Here is a 21,646-nt window from a genome sequence, read left to right as displayed (position 1 = left end):
ACTAAGTTGTGTGATCTTATAAATAGATTGACAGTTGATAATTTATGATATGACGTTGTATTTTCCATTTTATATGGTGGTGTTGGCCCACCCTGGAATCTGAGTTTTTCACCGAATTGGTTTGAGGAACTGGTCCCTCCCACTGCCTGTGGCACTTGTATTGTTATGTTCTTAAATTTTTCTGAGAAACAGAATATGTCGTTTTCAATGGTCTGGTTGAGCTTTTGCAGTCATCAGAATTATAATTATTAATTTGTGTGTTGTGGAACTTGAGTAGTCTACGTCACACGCATGTCTCACTACCACCTATGATCATAGTCTCTGTCTCCCTCTCTTCTTTCCGACCCATGGACCATGCAAACAAATTATTATTCATTGCTATCTCTTCTTCTTTTTCTAATTTTCACATTCTCTTCTTCCTCCTCGATAAACTAACTCCATGCATATGCATATGCTTAACTCTTAAAAACAAAACACACACTGCAAAATTACTTTTAAAACTTCGAAATGTAGGTCACTTCCACGGTCCATTTAGCCCAAACTCAAACCCAGAACAGCGACAAGGCCCATAATGATTACCACTAGAGAACCAAAAATGGGGTGTTGTTTTTTTTTTAATAAAATAAATAAATGTCTCATTTTAAAATCAACACTAATATTTTTCAAGACTCATTTGCTAAGTGTTTGGCTATATAAATGGAAATTTATATAATATGTTTGATAATAAATGTTTTTTTTTCTAAAGCTTAAAGTTGGTCATGATTTTAAAAAGCGGGAGCGTGATTTACTCTTTCTAATTTAAATTTCGAACATGTCTTGTGAGATCCACGAAATTTATGAAAGTTAATGTAATCCTGTTCTTTAAAGATATGGTACACGCTCAGTAACACGTATATTTAATCAACTGTGAAACCTTTTAAAAAATATGTTTAGAAACACTTTGGAATAAACTGATGAAGCTAAAATTGTGAATAGATTAACAAACTTTAGAATTTAATTAGAGTGCCATACAGTTGATTTTAAGACATTGTAGTATGAATTTAATACAACAATTATATTTTATTAAGTGAACTGTGCGAATCTATTGTCTAAATATCATATATTTAAGGAACAAAATAATTTAGCAATGCTGATTTCGTGTATATAAAACATAAGCTTAACATAAGTTGCACAGTAAGACGCAGCAGACAGGCTTATTTATCTCCATTCCCATTTCCATTTTTGGTCAAACACAAGAAAAAAGTTGCAGTATTTGCATACATCATTTATGATCTCAGTTTTCTTATCGAATTGCGTGCAAGAAAGAAAGTGAGTGGCACTAATCGCTTGCCACAGAACGAGGCATTCAGCAGCTCCTACGCTAATGTCATTCACAATTACAAGTCTAAAACATAACTTTGCTTGTAAGACAAATATTCTTGCTTTTTCATCACTCTAATTACATTTATTAAAGAAAAAAACACGTAATTGCGTGGATAAGTTTAGATTAGGAGTGGATAAAGCACATGATTTTAACTACTTAATGTTTCTAATTAAACACCTATTCAAATTTTGTATTGTACTATGCAGATAATTAACTTATATATTTACTTCCTTTTCCGTTTCACTTTTACTCTATTCTTCATTTATCTTTTTTCTTTTCATCACATTTATTTCTTTTTGTGTCTCTCAATATTGTGACATCGGATCAATAAAAAATTATAAACCAATGCCAGGTCCTTGCTTGAAAGGATAGGGTACATCTTCACAAGTTAAAGCCCCTCTTTGCCATATGAATCTGGGTTCCCTGAGACACATTAGGATGCAATGGCCTTGCATTAGAGTCAAGATAATTGAGGACAAGCACCATGGCCAGTGAGGAAATAAACATAGGTATTGGTCCAAAGAACCAAAGTAACAAATCAAGAGCAAAATAGAGGGCTCGAAGACCAAGTGACCAGAAATCACCTCCCCTTATGACAGCTATTTCCACACTACTGACAGGGACAAAACTATCTGGAGTGCTTATCAAATAGTTTGCATGAACAAAGTGTCTTGCTGATTGAACAAAGCATGAGAAAGCTAGAAGGAAGCATGTTAGCAGGCAAATGTACTTGATAGTAATGGTTGTTGGTGTAGTGTCACCATAGATCAATTCACGCTGGAAGAAAATGTTGGAAGTGTTGGCAACCCAAGCTCCAATAAGTGAACTAAGAGTCAAAGAGACCGAGGCCAAGAATGTTGCAGCTGTGGTGTTTGATTGAATTACAGACAGAGCCGTGCTAACATCCCTTTTGTCTGCCTGATCATTACAATGTTAAAAACAATTCAAAGGGTTTTCAATCAAATAAAAGAAAAGGGTCATAAGGATTAATCACTTGCCTGCATAATTCTTTCAACCCAAATTCTTTTGTCATTGTTCTCAAATCCCATGACTGTGGTGTGAGGCTGATTGATATATTTGTAAAGCAGGAAGAGGTGATAAGCAAACATGATTAGCAAACCTGAAGGGACCAAAATTAAATCCAGGTACTCCTTATGGAACTTCATGTTTATGTCGTTGTTCCTTCCTAGGAGTACTGATTGAGGTTTTATTACCAAAATCTGTAGCTATAAATTACAAAACTAGGAGGAATTCCTTTCTCATCCTTCCAATAATTAACAAGGATTATTGACCTTTCATGATTTGACAACCTATGGCAACTTGAAAATTTTTCCAACCTTATCTTATAGAGAATTATTGATTAGTACAACACCAATGAATGGAAGAAAGAAAATGACTTAAGGGAAACAGAAGCTGTTGCCAAGAAGAAACAAGTTTGGTACTCCAAAATGTTGCAATCTGAAAGGGACTAACCATTGACCTTAGCAAGGGTTACCTAAATAGCCGAGGCAAAATACAATATGTTCTTAAATTATATATTATTACCGGTATATATTGTATAATAAATATATTTAGATTACTAACTTCATTAATTATTTTTTTCAGAATAACTTCATCAATTCTTCTACGTAGGTGGTATTTGCAATTTTTTAAACGCCGGCAAAAAAAACTTACTTTACTTAAATTAAGAATAAGCGGGTTAGAAAACTGGGTAAAATCATTTTGAATAACAACACTTAATCCAATATAAATAATAAAAGCATTTAATAACATTATGCTCTAACAGAATACATGATACGATGGTTTATTTTTTCTTTTGAGGAAAAATTCTAGGAAATAATTACATAAATGTGAACTTTTGAGACTTCTCTCTTAACATTCTCATTTTTACATAATGTCAAACTTAACCCACACTTAAATTTCATATATATATATATATATATATATATATATATATATATATATATATATATATTAGAATAATAAAAAAAAAAAAAAAAGGCAAGCAGCCCTTACCAAAACCTCAATCAATTCATTCATACGTTAGTTATATAATTTTGATACAATTTCAATCATTCCCGGTAAATCTTCCGGAGATATTAAAATAATCTATGAGAAGGGATGTAGTGGCAGAAGGGAGAGGGAAAACACTGACATTCCAACATTTGATTCATCAACTATATGCTATTGCACGAACGGCTTTGCAAGACACAACAAACTGGAGTTGTGGACACAAGCACAATTGACATGATTATGTTACACATACATTGTCTTTCACACTTTACGAAGTCCTAATAATTTGTTATCAGGATGTACATGCCAATGGGACAAAGAGAGTTGTTAAGAGGCTTTCCATGAACTGAGCAAGGGGTGCAGGAGATCAAAACTGAAGTTCAGTTAAAAAAAAGTTTCAGTACAAGTCTTGTAAGACATTTGGCAGTGACATTCAGCAAAAAGTGAAACTCTTGATTTATGAGTTCATGCCCAACAGAAGCTTGGTCTACCTTATTTTGGTTCTTTCTCTTAACCATTCTAATTTATGGTTCTCTTTGACAACTAGAATCATGTACATTTCAAGCTAAACTTCGATGTTATTCACATCTCAGATTATGTAGAAGCAAATTAATAGATCGGACTACAGCTTCCAAATTATTAGAAAGATAGCCATGGCCTATTTATAAAGAAAAGCAAAGCCTTTTGGATTTCTTTTTATAACTCAGTCGGAAGCCTTCCGTCTTAGCAAGCCATGCAAATTAAGTCCATTCATCTTAGCAGCGAGAATAAAATCATTCTGCGTCAGCCCACCTGCATAAACATGGATCCATATATGGATATAAACAAATGAATTACGATGTAAAAAATCAAGAAAACTAAGATTAGATTACAGCGAAAAGGAAACTTGGGACAAAGTTAAACAGCGTTGGAAAGAAGCAACATAATGTCCAAGGTAAAGTATACTATAATTGCTCTACTAATATTACAGATGCAAGTTTAATATGTATGTGGCGAAGACCTTTTATTAAAAAAATTCAAGATATGTAAGCCTATAGGTAACTAAGCAAATGCAATAGCTATGGTATGGACAAACAAAACGACTATATGATGAACTGATTACGTATTTAATTAAAGTTTTAACTTGCATGGACACACAAACAAACATACCCAGAGAAAGAAAATATTTCTATTTTAAAAATTTCTCTCCAGTTAACCTAAAGCTAAAACGTAAGACAACCATTCCTCTTCGGCAATTTTTTTCCTTGCAGTATCACAATACTGCTATATTGGAGGTGGAGACTGCTCGACGGATCGTGTGACAAACTTAAAAATCCAAATGTAATTTTAAAGGAAGCCAAGGAATATCCAGTTTTTCTTTCTCTCCAAATATAGAAAATAAAAGTCATTGGCTTTCCAGAGAAGCAAATTAGTAACATCGCAACCACGGAATTATTTTCTTTTCTTTAACCCTTAAATATATCGGTTAAACGTACTATATATTGAGCTTAATTTGATACATGATGGTGCATATGACAAATAAATAGGAATCCATCTGGACAGAAATCATATCACTGGTAGCCGGCGTTGTGCTTGGACTGCGGGTTTCATTAAACATATTCTCATTACACTGGGCTCCGATTGTTTAGAAGTATTACGTATCAGGCCATAGAAAGAAGAAAATAAAGAATCAAAGAAAAGATTAATGAGTTTTGAGTGAGAAAGGTGAAAATGATTTCATCCTTATTCTGATTAGCGTCTAAAAGACATTTAGACATTCAGTGAAACTAACAAACTACTAAAAACATTTAGCTGTATCAAACTGTCTAAAAAATTGACTAAGACTAAGCTACCCGTAACAGTCACTCTCAAACTGAATGTTTCTAAGGAAGAAACAGTGAGTTTGGACATTAAATGACCACACTGAGACTTGGACATAGCATTGCTGAGAAAATCCGCTACATGGAATTGAGAGGGAAGATGAATGACCCTCACTGCTGTATAACTTTTTCAAGAACAAAGTCAAGATCCAATTCAAAGTTTTTAGTGCAAGAATGGAGTGTAGGAGCTTAAACAGCAACTTGTAGTTCAGTTAGAAGGGACTGAAACCACAATAGATCAATGGTTACGGCAGCAAGTCTGCGGTATTCAGCCTAAGTGCTGCTGCAACACATAACAAATTGCTTCTTAGAAGACCAGGATATCAGATTGAGCCAAAGAAAATAAAATAACCTGTAGAAGATTTCTAGTCATGAGAATGGTCAGAATCACAGAATGCTTGAAACTGCAGGTCATGAGAGACCACATGAGGCAGTCCGTGAAGATATCACAACATGAAGTTAGGTGCTTTGCATATTTCCAATGACGCTCTTCAGGAGAATACATGAATTGGCATACTTTGTAACATAGAACAATAAGCCAGGTCAAGTGATAATAACATATTGGAAAGCACCATCTATCGTTCAGTAAAGAGAAGGACTGGTGTAGTTATAATAAGCTGTAAGCTTGTTGAGGCAAATGAAATATGTTTTGGTCTGAGATAGTATTAGAACACAGGAACACCTCAATACCCTAGTGTAAAGACCCAAAGGTACTTTGTTGTGAATTTCGAAAGGAGCTGTGAGATAAATTGACAGATTTCAGAACTGGAATTTCCAGTTACAATCTTGACAACATAAAATGAATGTCATGAATGTAGAGGTGAATAGAATGAAAGAGAGGGTCACTCTTGGCTGCAATAAAGGCCAAAAAAATTAAGAGCACGACACAGTTTTTGAAAACAAGATCTAGAGACTTGTTTTAGCCTATAGATAAGAGAGCTTTCATTATACGTCAATCTTGCCTAAACAAAATCTTCTAATATTATATTTCTCAGAAACCAGATTTGATTAAATAATTTGAACACAATGACATATTCATACCCACAGAATGCGTCCAAATCTCTATGGTAACATTATTCCAGCCAACAAGATGAAGATCAGGATGATGACCTACATAATAAAACATCATTGTTAAACTTTCTAATTCTCTCATAACATCAATACATTCGGGGGTAGAGGGGGAGAGAAGTAGAAGGCGGCAGAAAATAATACCTTCAGCTTCAGCAAGATCACCTATTACCCTGAAAAACTGCAATCCTTTGGTAAAAGTCTTCACTTTCCATGATCTCCTCAACTTCAATACACCATCCTCGTTTACCAAATCCCAATCGGCAACCTGATCACTTAATGTTAATAACAAATACATTGATACTTAAATTAACGAAAGTTGAACAAGGTGTTAAATAATGCGGCATAGCGTTGTAGCGGGGAGGTCGTAGCTGACCAAATAACGAGCTGAATAGAAGCGTTGATTAAAAAAGACCTCTAAACGTATGAATGCATTAATTTTGAGTAATTTGTATCATTTTCTGAGACATATGTATACAAAAGTACACATTATATAAAATATGTGAAATCAAATTTAAAATAACGGGTATTTCATAATCCCGTCATAGCATTTTTGAGTTGAACATTTTTAACAACACAATCAACACAAACCTGTGGAAGCAGAGTGCGTGCTTCATCCGGGGTCATGGGCTGCAAGTCCTTTGTATTGCAGGGTACACACTTCTTAGCTGACAAGTCTAAAATAAAAAATAAAAAAATTGATGATCAGAACGTGTTATTATGAAACGCCTAAAGAAGGTAGATAGAGCAGGTCATCGCACCTTTGTTGGTAGTGCAAAATGTAGCGGTTGTGAGAGGTGAAGAGACTCCGTGACATATTTCAGAATTCATTCTAAATTTAACAGAGTGAAATCAGAGCATGACGGAGACATTGTTAAAAAACGAAGAAAGAGATTCAGATGAAATTACCGTCTCCGTGTGTATGAATAATAGGTTTGGGAAAAGGGTTGCAATGATAACTTGGCGGCGGCGGCAACAGATAAAGGTAGAAGAGGGTGGCGAAGAAGAACAAGGCGATTCATTTGGTAGAAGCAGCGCAGCATAGAGGCTTAATACGAAGTGTTCACTTCTATTCTCTTACGTTTTGAGGGCGTAGGCGTTCAGAAAGCAATTAAGTTGTTTTACATTTTCTGTTTTTATTTCCTCTTTTGCCCTCTCTCAGAAGGGATAAGTAGAAAAAAAAAATAGTGAAGGAAGTACCATTTGTGTCCCCCTGAAAATATTATCTCATTGGGCTTTCTGATTATTTCAGTAACACGAGATGACAAAACTTCCAGATAGATTTTATCTCAATTCGAAGACTAAGGCCATGTTTGAACGAAGGGATAGATTTGAAAGAGTATAAAGATAGATTTGTGTGAATTTAAGGAGATAAATATTTGTGTTTTTTTGAGTTGATTTAAAGAGTAAAATGAGTAAATTTGAAGATAGGTTTTATGAAAGTTAGCAAGTGATTTGATTGATACGATGGATTAAAAAAAGTTTAATAAAGTTACAACTGAATAAATTAAAAAGTTAAAATTTAAAAATATTTTAATTATAATAATAAATAATAATTAATATTTAATATTTAATAATTAATATAATAACTATTATTAATAATGTATTATATGATAATAAAATGTGAGGACAAAAATGTAAAGTTTGATATATCACTGCAAATCATCGCATTTGTGGTGAGATTGAATTGTGATGTATTTTCTCAAATTCATCCGTGCGTTTCTTTGCTCATTTCTTCAAAAAAACAACGATTTGTATGTTAATCTGTCTCTTCAAATCAATTTAAATAAAGGTATCCATTGAAACGAACACGGCATAAGGGTATGTTCTTTTGGATAGATTTATTTGGGAGAGAGGGAGAGTAAAAGATTAAAATAATTAGAGAGTGAAATTGGTGTTGTTTTTTTTAAGAGATTTGAAGGTGATTTTTGAGTGGATTAGAGAGTGAAATTTGTGAAAATTTGTGAGTGATTTGATGGAAGTGATAGATAAAAAAAAATTTAATAAATAAAAAATAAAATTGACTGAATTACCCTTGTTAAAAATATGAAATGAATTTTAGATGAGTTAATTTTTTTAACATTATTATTCATTAATTTTGAAAAAAATAATATTTATTTTTAAATAATGCCTTTACTTTTGAAAAGAAAAATTAAATATTTAGATATTAATTATTAGTGTGAAAAAATAAAGTAATTTTTTTTTTGACATAATGAATATTTAATTTGAAAGCATTTTTTATCTTTTAAATTAGGGTTTTTTTTTTTAAAAGTGTAACTTTCACCTGCTAATCTCTTTACATGAGAGAAGATGGAAAAGAATAGCAATCCTGCATTTCCCCTCTTTCCATCGCCTACAAATCAATTAAAAGGAACGTGAACAAATATTCAAATCCTCGCTTGCTATTTTTTTCAAACAGTAAATCTGTTTAAAAGAACATGACCTAAATAATAAATAAAATGTATTTTTTTAAGCTTAAAACGAAAATTGTTATGCTATTTTAATTATTTTGGTTATAATATGAAATACGATGTTATCTTTTAGTAGAAAATGTCCTTAAAATAAATCACAGTTTATTTTAATTTTTAAAACTTTATATTGTAATTGGCGTATTTAATTTATGGTTCCATTTTTCCTCCAGAGTTGTTAGAGCTGTGTTTTTAAGGGGAAAAGAACATGACTTAAAAGATTAAGTTGGCAACGAAAAAAACCTTAAGAAATTAAAGTTTTACAACAAAATTTCCAATAACAAATTAGAAAACACTTCTGTATTTTAAGAACGCCAACGTGACTTCAGTAAAAAAAAAAATACACTTTTCTAACAATTTCTAATACTTATGTAGCCATTTATTTTAATGTCTTTCTCTCCTAATTTAATATGTTTTTATGAACTATAACCAATTGTCTTAAAAGGAATATTTTTCTAGTGTGGAATACATAATAAACGTTTCAAAAATCAGCTTTTAGAAAGTATTTTAACATTATAGATTTTCGTTTTTGGAATGTTACAAAATTAAGTGAAAACTGTCGAAATTACAAACTATTAAATCTGCTGAGAGATATAAATAATTAGTTAAAAACTTATAAAATATATTCGAAAACATATGAAAAAATAATAATTAGTTTAAAAATCATATCAATATGAATTTATGATTAAAAACAATACGAGAGGAATTTTACTATTTGTCGCATATTTCCTCCATCTATACCAGTCTTTTGTTTAGATCAACCACAGATTAAGTCTGTGTTGTTTTCAATGTTTCAATTTCATGTGCAGTGTTCAATCTTATCATATTATGTGCAGTGTAGAAGAAGTTGAGACTTAGTCAAAATAATACAACTCTGCCATGAAATTCAGCTTTGATATACCCACAAAGAAAAGAGAGAACATACTGGGTTTCAAATAAACACAGTTACACACTGCAACGAGACATAGTTATGCAGCAAATACAGGAGATAGAATATTCACATCACAATTGTGAAGATCAACAGAAACTTTGACACACAACAGTGCAACAAGAATACAGAATACATATTATTAGAGTAATTCAAGGATAAACTTCAATGAGGGATCTCATACCAAAGATGTTTGTTATCTTGTAATGACTAAATCCAGCTTCCAAGAAGAGTTTCTCCCATTCTTTTTCTTCTCTCTCCTTCCCAGTGACCACAATCATCATTATCATATCAAAAAACAGCTTTGCTTCGGTCAATTCATGATTTTCATTCTTTTGACCAACCACTATGTCTATGATAATTACTTTCCCTGCCTTCCCCTTCTTTGAAACAGCTTCTTTGCATTTCTTCAGTACCTTAACGCATTCTTCATCACTATAAGCATGCAACACTAACTGCGACAAGCATAATTAACCAAATTAAAATATCTTCAAATCCAACTTAACATAGAGTTTTGTAAAGATTAGCAAGCTGCATACATACCTTAAGAAGAACAGCATCTGCTGAAGGAATAGACTGAAACATGTCACCTCCAACAAACTTCAAACTGGTACTGTCAGACAAATTTTCAACAACATGTGGAAGATCAAGCACGGTCCATTGCAAATTAGGCAGTGATTCACAAACTATCTTACCTACACCTCCTTTACCACCACCAACATCAACCAATGAATTCAGTCCCTCAAAAGCAGATTTACAGTTTTTCATAACCAAATTCACCATCCCAGAATCACTGACCATTGCTTCATTGAAGAGGCCGTTAAACTCTTGGTTTTGACTCAAGTACTCCCAGAAACTCATCCCAAACGCAGTTTCACAGGGTGTGGTCTCATTTCTGTGAAACCACTCAGGCAATGATTCTGATGAGTGAACCAGAGCCGGATGAAACATTGCTCGAACAAAAGGAGACAAGGTTGGAACATTGTCCTTAAGGAGTAGCCTTGAAGAAGGTGTGAGATCATACCCCACTTCTTCCGTATCATCTTTCACAACCTTGGTGGTGGCAAAGAAGCCAGCATGCACCAGCACGCGCATGAGTCTGTATACATGACCAGATTTTGTTAGTTGAATCTGAAGTGCCAAGACCAACTCGGGGAGAGTAATAGGTTGGCCATTCTTGAAGATTGCGTCTGGTATTCCCAAGTGAACTGCACTTTTGAGGCACATGGAAGATACGAAACTGTAAGTATACTTGTATAAATGAGCCTGAGCCTCAAACAACTCTTCAACATCCATCTTTTCCATAATTCTTTGCTTCGCTAAATCCTTGTGCTTTTATGAGACAAGACAACCAAAGCCGACTGAAATTTGTGGTCTGAATCAATTTACTGTTGTTCTCTACTGTTCATTTATTTGACTTCTGTGACTTCTGTTCATTTATTTTCTGAGTGACTTCTGACTTTTCTATGAATGAAACAAGTGTCCTTTTTTCTGTTACCGAAAGCAACGGTGTCCATGGAAAACCTAGAATAAATAATTTCGTCCAAATTAGATTAATTACAACAAACTCCGGTCAAAATAGTTTAGTATTGGTAATAAAAAATTTCTTAATTGCGTTGACGTTAAGAAATGTATTGTTTTAGTATTGAATCGATACAGTTCATTCTGGAAAACTAAACTAAAAGTAAATATAAATATCGGTCATTTTCCTTCGCAGTTCTCAATCATGCCGGTTATTGAATATTTTATAAAGGCTTAAGAAAGCAGTTATCGGATATTTTATATAAAGCTTTGACTAAGCTGCAAATACTTTTAATGGAATCTTTATCGATTTTTTTAAGTATATTGAATATTTAAAATGTTTACATTTTTAATGTTAATTTATTTTTGTATTAATAGTGTCACATGTTATTATATTATCATATTGTTATTAATCTGTGCATTGTATTATTATTTTTGGAGATATTAATTTATACTTGTTCGATCAATTTTTGGTGAATCAAATAATAACATGAAATTTGTTTTAATAGGATTAGCGATCAATTATTTTTTGATTTAGATTATTATAGTGTTTATGATTGTCAAAACAAGCGACCATTTTGTCTCATCTTACTTTTAGTTTATGAAAAATGGAAAAAAACGAGCTAGCCCACCACCGAAAAACGAGTTAGATACTGCAACCCGTCTTGCCTCAGAGTATGTTGGTGGGTCGACAGATAGGCAAGTTGGTCCGTCACTTTTTAAAAAAAAAATTGTTTATAAAATTAATTTATATATATAAATTTGTTTATATAATATAGAAAATTTATTTATTTTTTATTTTTAAACATAATATAAATAAAAAGGCTAGCGGGCTAAGACGTCTTCGGCCTGTCAGTTTAGCATATTAGATAGACTAGATCACAACAGGTTAACGGGTTGGAAACTCCAACCCAGTTCGTCCTTTAAGTGGCGGGCTAGTTCGACGAACTTGATCCGCTTTGACATGCCTAATTTTAATTCAGAATTACATAATTAATGTAAAATTTATATATAAATTATTTATTCTGTGCATCAATTTCAAAAATATATTTAAAATTATTGAATTGTCAATTTATGTCAATATAAATAAAAGAATTATGTATTTCTTTTGAATAATCATATTTTCTTGTTTTTAGATAAATAGTGTAAATGTATATTAAATATTCTAAAAAGATATGGTGAAGATGAAGATAAGTATAGAGGAACTGCTTGAAAAAACCGAAAAAGTAAAGTGCAAAAACATAAAATACAGGAAAATAAATTACCAAAAATAAAACCGAAGTTTATATAATAAATATGCGAGAGCGAGGACCCAAATTACGATAAACATCATTAAATTAATCATTATTCTATTCACAACCTTCTGAAAATATTGTGTTGTGAATAGAATTTATCACATTTTTTTCTCTATATAAACAACCTATTTATATTTTATCCGTTTTTATGGCCTTTAAATCAGAATAAAATAAAATAATTTACAATAATTGTCTAAAAATCATTCATGCTGTGCTAGTTATGTCTAGGTTCATGTCTTGCAGCAGTTACTACATGCCTTTAACTTTCCTTTTGATCTCGTATACTTAATTTTTCAATTTTTTCTAGCAAATGTCTTCATCAATGTATTTTTTGAGCTCTCAATCATTATTCAATTTTCAATCATATGACTTTATTTTGATTCACTGTGTTTTCTTAATTTTCTCCTTTATATCTTCATCTTTGTGATGCACTTACTTTCTTTTTTATATATATATATTTACATTAGTACCTTGTTCGATCTTTCGATTTCGATATCATAAATAATTATATAATTCTAAATTAATATGTTTATGTTATTTTCATATTTTATTAGTAAATTTATCCTTTTATTGTTATTATGTAAATGATAATTGATAAATTTTGAGTGTTATTTATCTTTTATTATTTCAATAAACTTTATTTTCTTTTTTTAAGTTTTTTTATAATCAATATAATGATGTTCCTCTTGTTTTTGCGTACATATTTTTTTTTTACTATCTCTGTTCTTGAGATAATTATTTATTAGATAAACAAATTTAATATTATTTATCTTTTAAGTATTTGCTATTACTATTTTAAGTTTATCAATGAGTTTGTTCATAAATAAATATTTTTTATTAACCTTTCTTTTATATTTTTTTGATTGAGGATTTGAAAATTAAATAACATTCACTACAAAATAAGCTAAATGTGTTTTAAGACATTAAATAAAGCTTTTGCTCTGCTCATTCTTATCGCATATTTTCATGTTTTTTTTTTTCTTATCATAAGTTCACGAGGTCTATTGGTGTTATATGAAACTAATAACTAATTTGTTAGTTTATTTTTAAGAAAACCATTTATAACAAAACAAAATTCTTTAAATATATTTTTATTGACATTTTGATACATTATTACTATTATAGCGAACATTCTAAATTATGTAATTATACAAATTCTTTATAATTTAATTATTGTTGTTTTTTTATCAATTTAGTTGTTGTACTTTAATTGTAATATATATGTGTCTGTTTTGTTTTTGTCAATATACATAAGTAGTTTCTAAGATTATATAGTATTATTTTGGGAAGGTAAAGGAAGACTTATTTTTTAAGATGTTATGCTAAATCTTTTTAAGATGTTTTGTAATGTGGTTTAATTATGTACTTTTTTTCTGTATATGGGTTACAGCACTCCTTATATAAATATATTCGTTGTTAATAAAAAAATATAAATTTTTTATAATTTTGATACTCGAATATTGATTATTATTTTCACAAGGTGTTGAATACTTCATCAAATTTAAGTAAGATTTCGATTTTTAAAAGTTAAATTTATAGTCATTTTAGAATAAAAATAATAGACACTTTGACTTTTCTTAACTTCGGTCTCCCCTTAATTGGTTCTATGCGGAAGAAGAGTGTAAAAGACAAATGATGTATTGAAAAGATGGAGAGAAGAAAAGTAAAAGTCATTTTAAATACCAGAAGCCAATACAAAAATTAAAATAAATGAAATAGAAGGCGTGTATACATTAAAAAAATAAGTGTAAATAGTAAGAATGAAACGGTGTATCCGTGAACCACCTAACCAAGGCTTTGAAAAATGTTTATTTTGGGTTTAGGCCACGTTCTGTTTTTTGTACAAGCAGATATAAGTTATAACGGTGCACGAGGAGCACCCATCAGATAAATTCTGGAATAATCCCCCTCTCTTTAAGTTATTAAAATCTTAAATTATGGGTTTGTTTGATTTGGTAATGGATTAGCTTTTCATAACACTAACAAATGTGAACTCGTCACATTAGTAGAACATGCAATATTTTATGTATGACTAGATTAAATTTGTGTTCTGATTTATCCAATCGTCTCATATCTTTTAAGAATTGAGGTTAAACGTAATTTAAATATTTTTTTCTTCTTTGATTCTTCGATGTATCTTTTAAGGACAAAATTGTAATGAAACTTTATACTTTTTAAAAGAGACAATACCTTAGGAACGCATTGATTAATCCTAATGATAGTGTCGGACTTGTAGTTGAAACACCTATAAATATTGATATTTTTTATTTTTAGTATTAAAAAAATCACAATATTATTGGTTATAAGTTGGTATTAAGCTGGATTTGAGTAATATGAATAAAAAGGTGGTAGAAAAATACTATAAAAATAAAGTGTTGATTTGAGAATTTTTACAATGACCTTACCATCTTTTTATTGTATAAAGGACTCTAAGTTGCCTGACAAAACTGTGATGAAGCTCTACAATACCTTTAAAGCGCGATGATTAATCATAACGATGTTGACTTATAGTCAAAACACCCTTAAGTATTGGTACATTTTATTTTTATTACTAGAAAATTCATAATTTTATTGGTTCTAAATTGATATTCAACTAAGTTTGAGTAATATGATCAAAGAAGTGATAAAAAAATACTATAAAAATAAAGAGTTGATTTGAGATTTTTTACTATGATCATGTCTTTTTTTGATTGTACAGAGAACTTGGGTAATTATATATTACTTAAGGGTCTTTTCCAAAAAATTGTATGAAGAAATTTGTAATTTTTGTGAAAAAAATTATATAGGAAGTTGTTTTTTCTAAAATTATTGCACAAGATGGTTTGTGCGAGCAAAATTGCACTAGATGATTTAAAGTTTATTCCATAAAAAATGCATAACAAGGTTTGATATTTTTCACACAAAAAGGTTAGATGAAGGTTTATTGGTTTTGCTATAAAGATTGCTTATTGATACATGGTGTATTTTTATTATTACTCTTATTTGGGAATATAATTTCATTTTAAGAGATTACTTTTTATTGCGTTATTTGAAATAGTAAATTTTAAAATACAATATTTATATTCAGATGATGCATTTTATAATTCAAAATAAAAATGATAAATTAAAAGATAAAATTGAAAATTTTAAATATACAAAAAGTGCATGATGAAATTTTGTAAGTGCAAGGAAGAATTAATATTTATAAATGAATATATTCACAAATAAATTGTGGTAAGTTTAATCCTTATTACTAATAATTCAGAGAAATAATATAAATTTAAATAAATTTAGGAAGTAGAAAAAAAGAGATTATGGTTCAACTCCTCCACTAAAAAGAACTAATAATTAAAAACTAACAACTACTTACCAATTACTCAAAAATAAAAATAAACTCAAATAAAATATTTTTATCAACATCTCTTTTATATTAGCTTGATTGAAGAATTGATAATTAAATATTATCGAGGTCTATTGGTTTTATATGAAACTAATAATTAATTTGTTAGTTTTATGACAATTTTTTTCTTTAAATTTGTTTTAATTGATATTTTGATACATTATTACTACTGTAACGGACATTCTAAAATGTAATAATGCAAATTCTGTATAATTTTGATACTTGATTATTGATTATTGTAATAATGGAAATTAAATAACCAGAGTTTGTTTTTCAGTTTGCATTTTGCAGAGGGGTGAGGGGAAACAAAGAGTTGCGGAAGTGTGAAAATCAAGGCGATGCTGCCATTGACTTGAACACGTTGCGTTCTTGGTCTCCAAGGAAACCAGCCACCTTAAAAGAACTCCAATAATATATAGCATTTGGTGTGTGTATGATTCATCATTTGATTTGAATTGATTATATTGAAGTTGAGGAATGGTGCTCCCACTCTTGAAACTCGGAACGCTGGCCTTGAAAACCCTAAGCAAACCCGTCGCCAGTAGATTGAAGCAGCAGGCGGCTCTTCACCCCAGGTTCCGCCAACTCATCGTTAACATGGCTCAGGTTCCTTCCATTCCCTCCAAATTTAATTCTTAATGCACCTTTTCCGCTCATTCGTTCTTCATTTATTGATTTACGATTTTGGGGATCAGTCAAATCATCAAATCACCACGAAGATGCAACGGCGCATCTACGGTCACGCCACCGATGTTGAGATTCGGCCCTTGAATGAGGAAAAGGCTGTTCAGGCTGCGGTTGATCTTATCGGAGAACTCTTTGTCTTCTCGGTCAGTGATTTTAATCTTGCATTTTGCAAAACAGTTTGCAGCTATTATGATGTTGAATTTGCCCGTGGTTTTACTCTGGAAACAGAGTTTTGATCAATTTTGTTGATTACTTGTGTCGAGTTACCTCTTTTATGAAATGTCTCAGGAGTATGAATCTATTAGTATTGTTTTGTTCTGTTTTCACGAAAAAACAGAATAGTTGTTCAGTCAAGTATTGAATTATATGTTAATTATATTTCTTCCAGTTGGATCGTTATTCTTACAAAGTCATTTTAAGTTTAACTCCACCCTACAAATTGACTGAATAGTAGACGTGGGATCACCAACACCGTCTCTCTCATGATCACAGAGACATTTTGAATGTGAGAAATCCTACCAAATTGACTTAAAATATGAGATTTGAATTACTTATATACCAATACCATAATTTGTCTTATCCGTAACGAGTTCTCCAACAGTTATAAATTTGGAATTTGGAGCGTCCAATATTAGTGTGCTCATTTTCATTTGAGTTGACATTATAGGCTTTTGGAATTTGGCAAAACTATAGAATTTGATATAGGTACTATAATACTTTGTTTTGATGATCTTCAGAGGGAAAAACCAAATTATGCTATGCACAAAAGCTATAAGAACAATTGATACAAGTAGTCGATTTCAATTTAGTGGTACTTTTTTCTCAGTTGTTGGATTATATTGAGTTATGACTGTTCGCCCAAAAATAAAAGGGATCGAGTAATGTCTGTTCAATATTCAGATAAATGGTTACAGGAAGTATTCCAAAAGAAGACAAGTTGGCAGAGAGGAAGAAGAGAGGAGTTATTGATATAGGAAATTGATTACTCAAGTATTTTTTTAATGGTAATTAAACAAATATTCTTACAAATTTGAAATAAGAATGTGCTCATGATCAAAGGGCCAGATAAAATGCTTCTGAGTTGTTGTGATTTTAAAGCTAAATGTTTTCATCTTAGTTTAAAGATTCTTTCTCCAGAATTGTGCTTTGCAAACCAGAGAAGTATAGATTATGGACTTTTAAGAACACAAGACCTCTGGGGCTTGTTATTAGTTAGTTGGCTCGTTAAAACAAGCAAAGATCACGATGATAACCACTACAACAAAACAAAAAGAGACCCTGTTATTGGGAATATTTTTCCTCTCAAACGCAGGATAGGAGAATGTGAATTATTTTGTTATGTTTATACCTAAATAATATGTACTCGGTTTTGCCATTTATTGTTTGCTGATTTGGCCATGTACTATACTCATAGGTTGCAGGAGTTCTCTTGATCTTTGAGGTACAAAGAAGTTCTAGATCTGAGGCAAGGAAGGAGGAGCTACGAAAAGAAGAGCTTGGGGTAATTTCAAATAATAATCTCATGCAAATAGTTTTAACATTATGTGATTCCTTTGGTTTCAAATCTGTCAAGTTCTCTTTTTCTTAATTTAAGTTGTTATTTATTTATTTTAGTCTTTTTTTCAAATTATTTTATTCTTTTTTTTTATATGTTATTTCCTCCTATTTTTAGTTTTCTATCATGCTTCCTAAGTTCATATGCTAAACATATTGCATGTATTATCTGCTCCCTTTTTCCAATATAAAGGAGGATTTTATACCAATACCATATCATCTTGTGATACTATAGTTCTTTGCTTGATCACGGTTTTTACTGAAATCAAACGACTTGATCAAAATTGAATACATGATTAATTTCTTCTTGTGGTGTTACTATTATTGGAGAATTATTCCCACTTTATGCTGAAGATTTTAAAAAGAATCTAGTGGCTTGTGTATTCTCGTGTTTAGTTTTAACTTGTAATAATTAATCTTTCAGGTAAACAACTAACAAAATTGCTGGTAGTTCAGACCTAACTGTTTTACAGCTTTACTTATATAACCTAGGTAGGAGCAGCTGAACTGTTTCACCAGTATCACTGTGAGTCATAAGAAAAGTTCTAGAGGGCTGAGCGGAACCTATGATAGGTTATTATACACAGGATTTCATATTTGAAGATTTCTAGAGACACAATTTCAAACTTTCCATTTTTTGATTGATTCAAATCCTACATTTTTCGGTTGGTGCGTTGATTCCTTATTACATCATTCTTGCCCAAAGGTTTCCATAATGTTTCGTGATGAGTATTTTATTTAAAAACTTTATTTGGCATGGCTAAGTCGACAGTCATTCTAATTAGTAAACTTGAGAATGATGTACATAAGTGGCTTGTAGTAGGCCTTTTTGTGAAAACTCTAAAAGAGGACAATATCAAGGTTTTTGTCAATGTGTTGTATGTTGGAGTGGATATTGTTAAGAGTCTGAGTTGTATAAAACAAGGATAGTTTTTTGGCTAAGCAGTTTATTTATTTTAATAAATAAAACCACACTAAACAACTCATTGTATTCACCGTCATTGGTCCCAATTCAGGCTAACTGGGAGAAGTTATTTAATAGTCAAAATTTCATATTTAAAATTCTCACAACGTTTGCTTTACTTTAGGCTGTGAGGCAAAAAAATGAGGACTTGGCAGAAGAAGTGGAACTTCTTAAGCAAAGAATTCAAGAACTGGAACAGATGGCCAGGGGACGAGGATTGACTGGCATTTTAAACCTCAGACAAGGTAATAAAGAAAATGGAAAGGCGGAGAAAACTGCTTGAGCTGATGAGCTGATAAACAGTATAATTGTTTATGACATTTTTTCATTCGTCTTCGCGATGAATGTCAGGCTTAATCTCTGATTCATTTGAGAGTCTCTTCAAGAGTAACCTATTTTTTACACATTCATTTGCTTTTAGTGTAAGATTTTAATTATCTTTCTGCGTTAGGGATAACTCGCACATTGAAATTGTATTGCCCCAAATAAGTGGCATCGACTGTATAATTCATTGAGGAGGCTAAAGAGGTGACGCTATCAATTGAGCATAAAATGCGTCATCTCAAATATACCTTTTTCCTTCTCAAGTCCACTTGTTATTATTCTTTAAAAAGAAAAGAACATTCGTTTTTCATGAATTCACTTTCTCTCTCTTTCACCACAAATGATCAATTGACCTTGCAGCTGTGGTGTGTTTGGATTTATCTGCAAAATGACAAGGACCTCATGTCCTGATTAGTTTAAACATGCTGTAGAATTTATTTCAGCAATTGATATGTGTTTGAGTATGAAGTTTGGTGACAAGATACCCATCCACCGCATTTTATCGTCAAATTGATTGCTAGCACAACCACCCACCCCACTATACCCTCTTCTATCTATGTTTGGATTGGGAAAATACCGGGTTATGGACATGACATGTGGATGGATGGTCCGACCGAATGATAAACCATGGGATGCAGGTGGATATGGTATCCATTCAGCAGTGCCCCTGTAAAGCTCTTCCATTAAGAGAGGCATCAAAACAGGAATATGTTGGACGGTAGTGGAGGAACACTTTATTCTTTCCTTACCCTCGTTTCTTTCACCCATTCACCCAATAGAAGATTTTCGTCTTAATTTGTTTTATTTGCCAACAAAAGAGGAATCTCTGTTTTCTCTTTATTTTTTTGTACAGTTTATCATTATTTCCTTCATTTCTTCTCTCCCTTTTTTATACCATATCCTTGAAACAAATAGTTGCAGGAAAAAAAAGACCATTATGTAAAACCAATGGGGAAATTTGAATAAAGAATAAAAGGGAAAACTTGTTTGGTGAGCTAATTCCCTTTTCATTAAATTAGACCAAAAGTCCTTATATTCTTCATATGTTAATTATTATTGTTGTACAGAAAAAGAAGTTTGGTTTTCGTTTTTGCAATGTTTTTCATGACTCGTAACTAAGAAATAAAGCAATATGTCCATCCTTTAATCGGAAGAAGAAACGTTGGCAAAATTATCAACTTTGTAACAATCAATTGATGGACCACTTTTTGTGTGATCTATTCGAGCTATACTCGGTAAGTGACAATATTGGGGTAGTTATGGGACAACGACATCCTGTATAGCAAATGGGACAGATCGAGTAGTAGTTTTCTTGTACTTTAATAGTTGGATAAATATTTGTCTTGTATTTATTTTTTTTGGGTATTTATTATGTGGGTATCCACATAATTTTTTAATATCCACGAATATTTACAAAAAAATAAAAATAAAAATTTAACAACATAATTTAATGATAAATTCAAATAAAATACACTACATAACATTCATAAATTTTAAACAAAATTCAAATAATCCATTTAAATAGTATTGAATGACAATTTATAAAGAAATGATTTTATTTTTGAAGTAATTGATAAAAAAATAACTCATTCATAATTAATATGTTAATAATTTAATTATTTTTTTAATTTAAATTAGAGTATAGTGGATACGGGGTATCACGGATGGGATACTATGATACCCGTACCCACCCTGTTAATATGCGGATATAAAAAATATCCGTACTCATTATATGCGATATACATTTATAATATCTATTTTTTATCCGTTACCAGTTTTATCCGCGAATATTCGCAGGTACGAATTTTGTTGATATCCCTAATTGCAAGAGAAAAATATTTTTTTGTACTTTTAAAAGGCCTTTTTAATTTTACGGTAAGTATTATGTTTTATATAAATTTTTGGCAAGATGTGTTTTACGTTTTTATGAAATTTCAAATAAATCAAATACGTTATCCAATTGTTTTTTTTTTATTATATCCGTTACTTTAAAATTTTAGCATATTTTTTTAGGACGGAAAGTTGATGATGACTTTAACATGTAAATTTCATTATTAAAGTGAATTTGGTTAGAAGTTAAGACGGTTATTCATGTAAATTTTAATATATTATTATTATTAAAATTATCAAAAAAATGTGTAATTTTTTGTGGAATCTAAAAATATATTTAATGTTTAGAAGGACAACAATAGTACATTTTTTTTTAGATAAGGTATTTAATAT

The 21,646-nt window shown here is 31.0% G+C and overlaps 4 protein-coding genes across 4 annotated transcripts; 1 reads left to right on the top strand and 3 right to left on the bottom strand.

Annotated features, from left to right (window-relative positions):
• Positions 1–1,509: 1,509 nt before the first annotated feature.
• On the bottom strand, positions 1,510–2,665 carry LOC114187618. Its single transcript, XM_028075914.1, has 2 exons — positions 2,362–2,665; positions 1,510–2,281 (listed from the first exon to the last, which is right to left on the bottom strand). Exons 1-2 carry the CDS (start codon positions 2,527–2,529, stop codon positions 1,745–1,747), a joined length of 705 nt encoding a protein of 234 aa, XP_027931715.1. The 5' UTR covers positions 2,530–2,665; the 3' UTR covers positions 1,510–1,744.
• A 1,069-nt stretch (positions 2,666–3,734) lies between these two features.
• On the bottom strand, positions 3,735–7,409 carry LOC114187148 (pterin-4-alpha-carbinolamine dehydratase 2, mitochondrial-like). The gene is made up of 6 exons (XM_028075290.1): positions 7,213–7,409; positions 7,065–7,135; positions 6,895–6,980; positions 6,448–6,571; positions 6,277–6,345; positions 3,735–4,168 (listed from the first exon to the last, which is right to left on the bottom strand). Exons 1-6 carry the CDS (start codon positions 7,344–7,346, stop codon positions 4,080–4,082), a joined length of 573 nt encoding a protein of 190 aa, XP_027931091.1. The 5' UTR covers positions 7,347–7,409; the 3' UTR covers positions 3,735–4,079.
• Positions 7,410–9,635: 2,226 nt separating this feature from the next.
• On the bottom strand, positions 9,636–11,119 carry LOC114187033 (isoflavone 4'-O-methyltransferase-like). Its single transcript, XM_028075135.1, has 2 exons — positions 10,243–11,119; positions 9,636–10,154 (listed from the first exon to the last, which is right to left on the bottom strand). The coding sequence occupies exons 1-2, from the start codon at positions 11,002–11,004 to the stop codon at positions 9,852–9,854; spliced, it is 1,065 nt and encodes a 354-aa protein (XP_027930936.1). The 5' UTR covers positions 11,005–11,119; the 3' UTR covers positions 9,636–9,851.
• Positions 11,120–16,166: 5,047 nt separating this feature from the next.
• Positions 16,167–19,741, top strand: LOC114187232 (OPA3-like protein). Its single transcript, XM_028075423.1, has 4 exons — positions 16,167–16,500; positions 16,590–16,724; positions 17,996–18,082; positions 19,224–19,741. The coding sequence occupies exons 1-4, from the start codon at positions 16,372–16,374 to the stop codon at positions 19,380–19,382; spliced, it is 510 nt and encodes a 169-aa protein (XP_027931224.1). The 5' UTR covers positions 16,167–16,371; the 3' UTR covers positions 19,383–19,741.
• Positions 19,742–21,646: the final 1,905 nt, after the last annotated feature.

This window comes from Vigna unguiculata, chromosome 6 (assembly GCF_004118075.2).
Source record: "Vigna unguiculata cultivar IT97K-499-35 chromosome 6, ASM411807v1, whole genome shotgun sequence".
Taxonomy (NCBI): domain Eukaryota; kingdom Viridiplantae; phylum Streptophyta; class Magnoliopsida; order Fabales; family Fabaceae; genus Vigna; species Vigna unguiculata.
The sequence above is the reverse complement of the archived record's forward strand: the minus strand, read 5'-3'. Positions and strand labels throughout refer to the sequence as shown.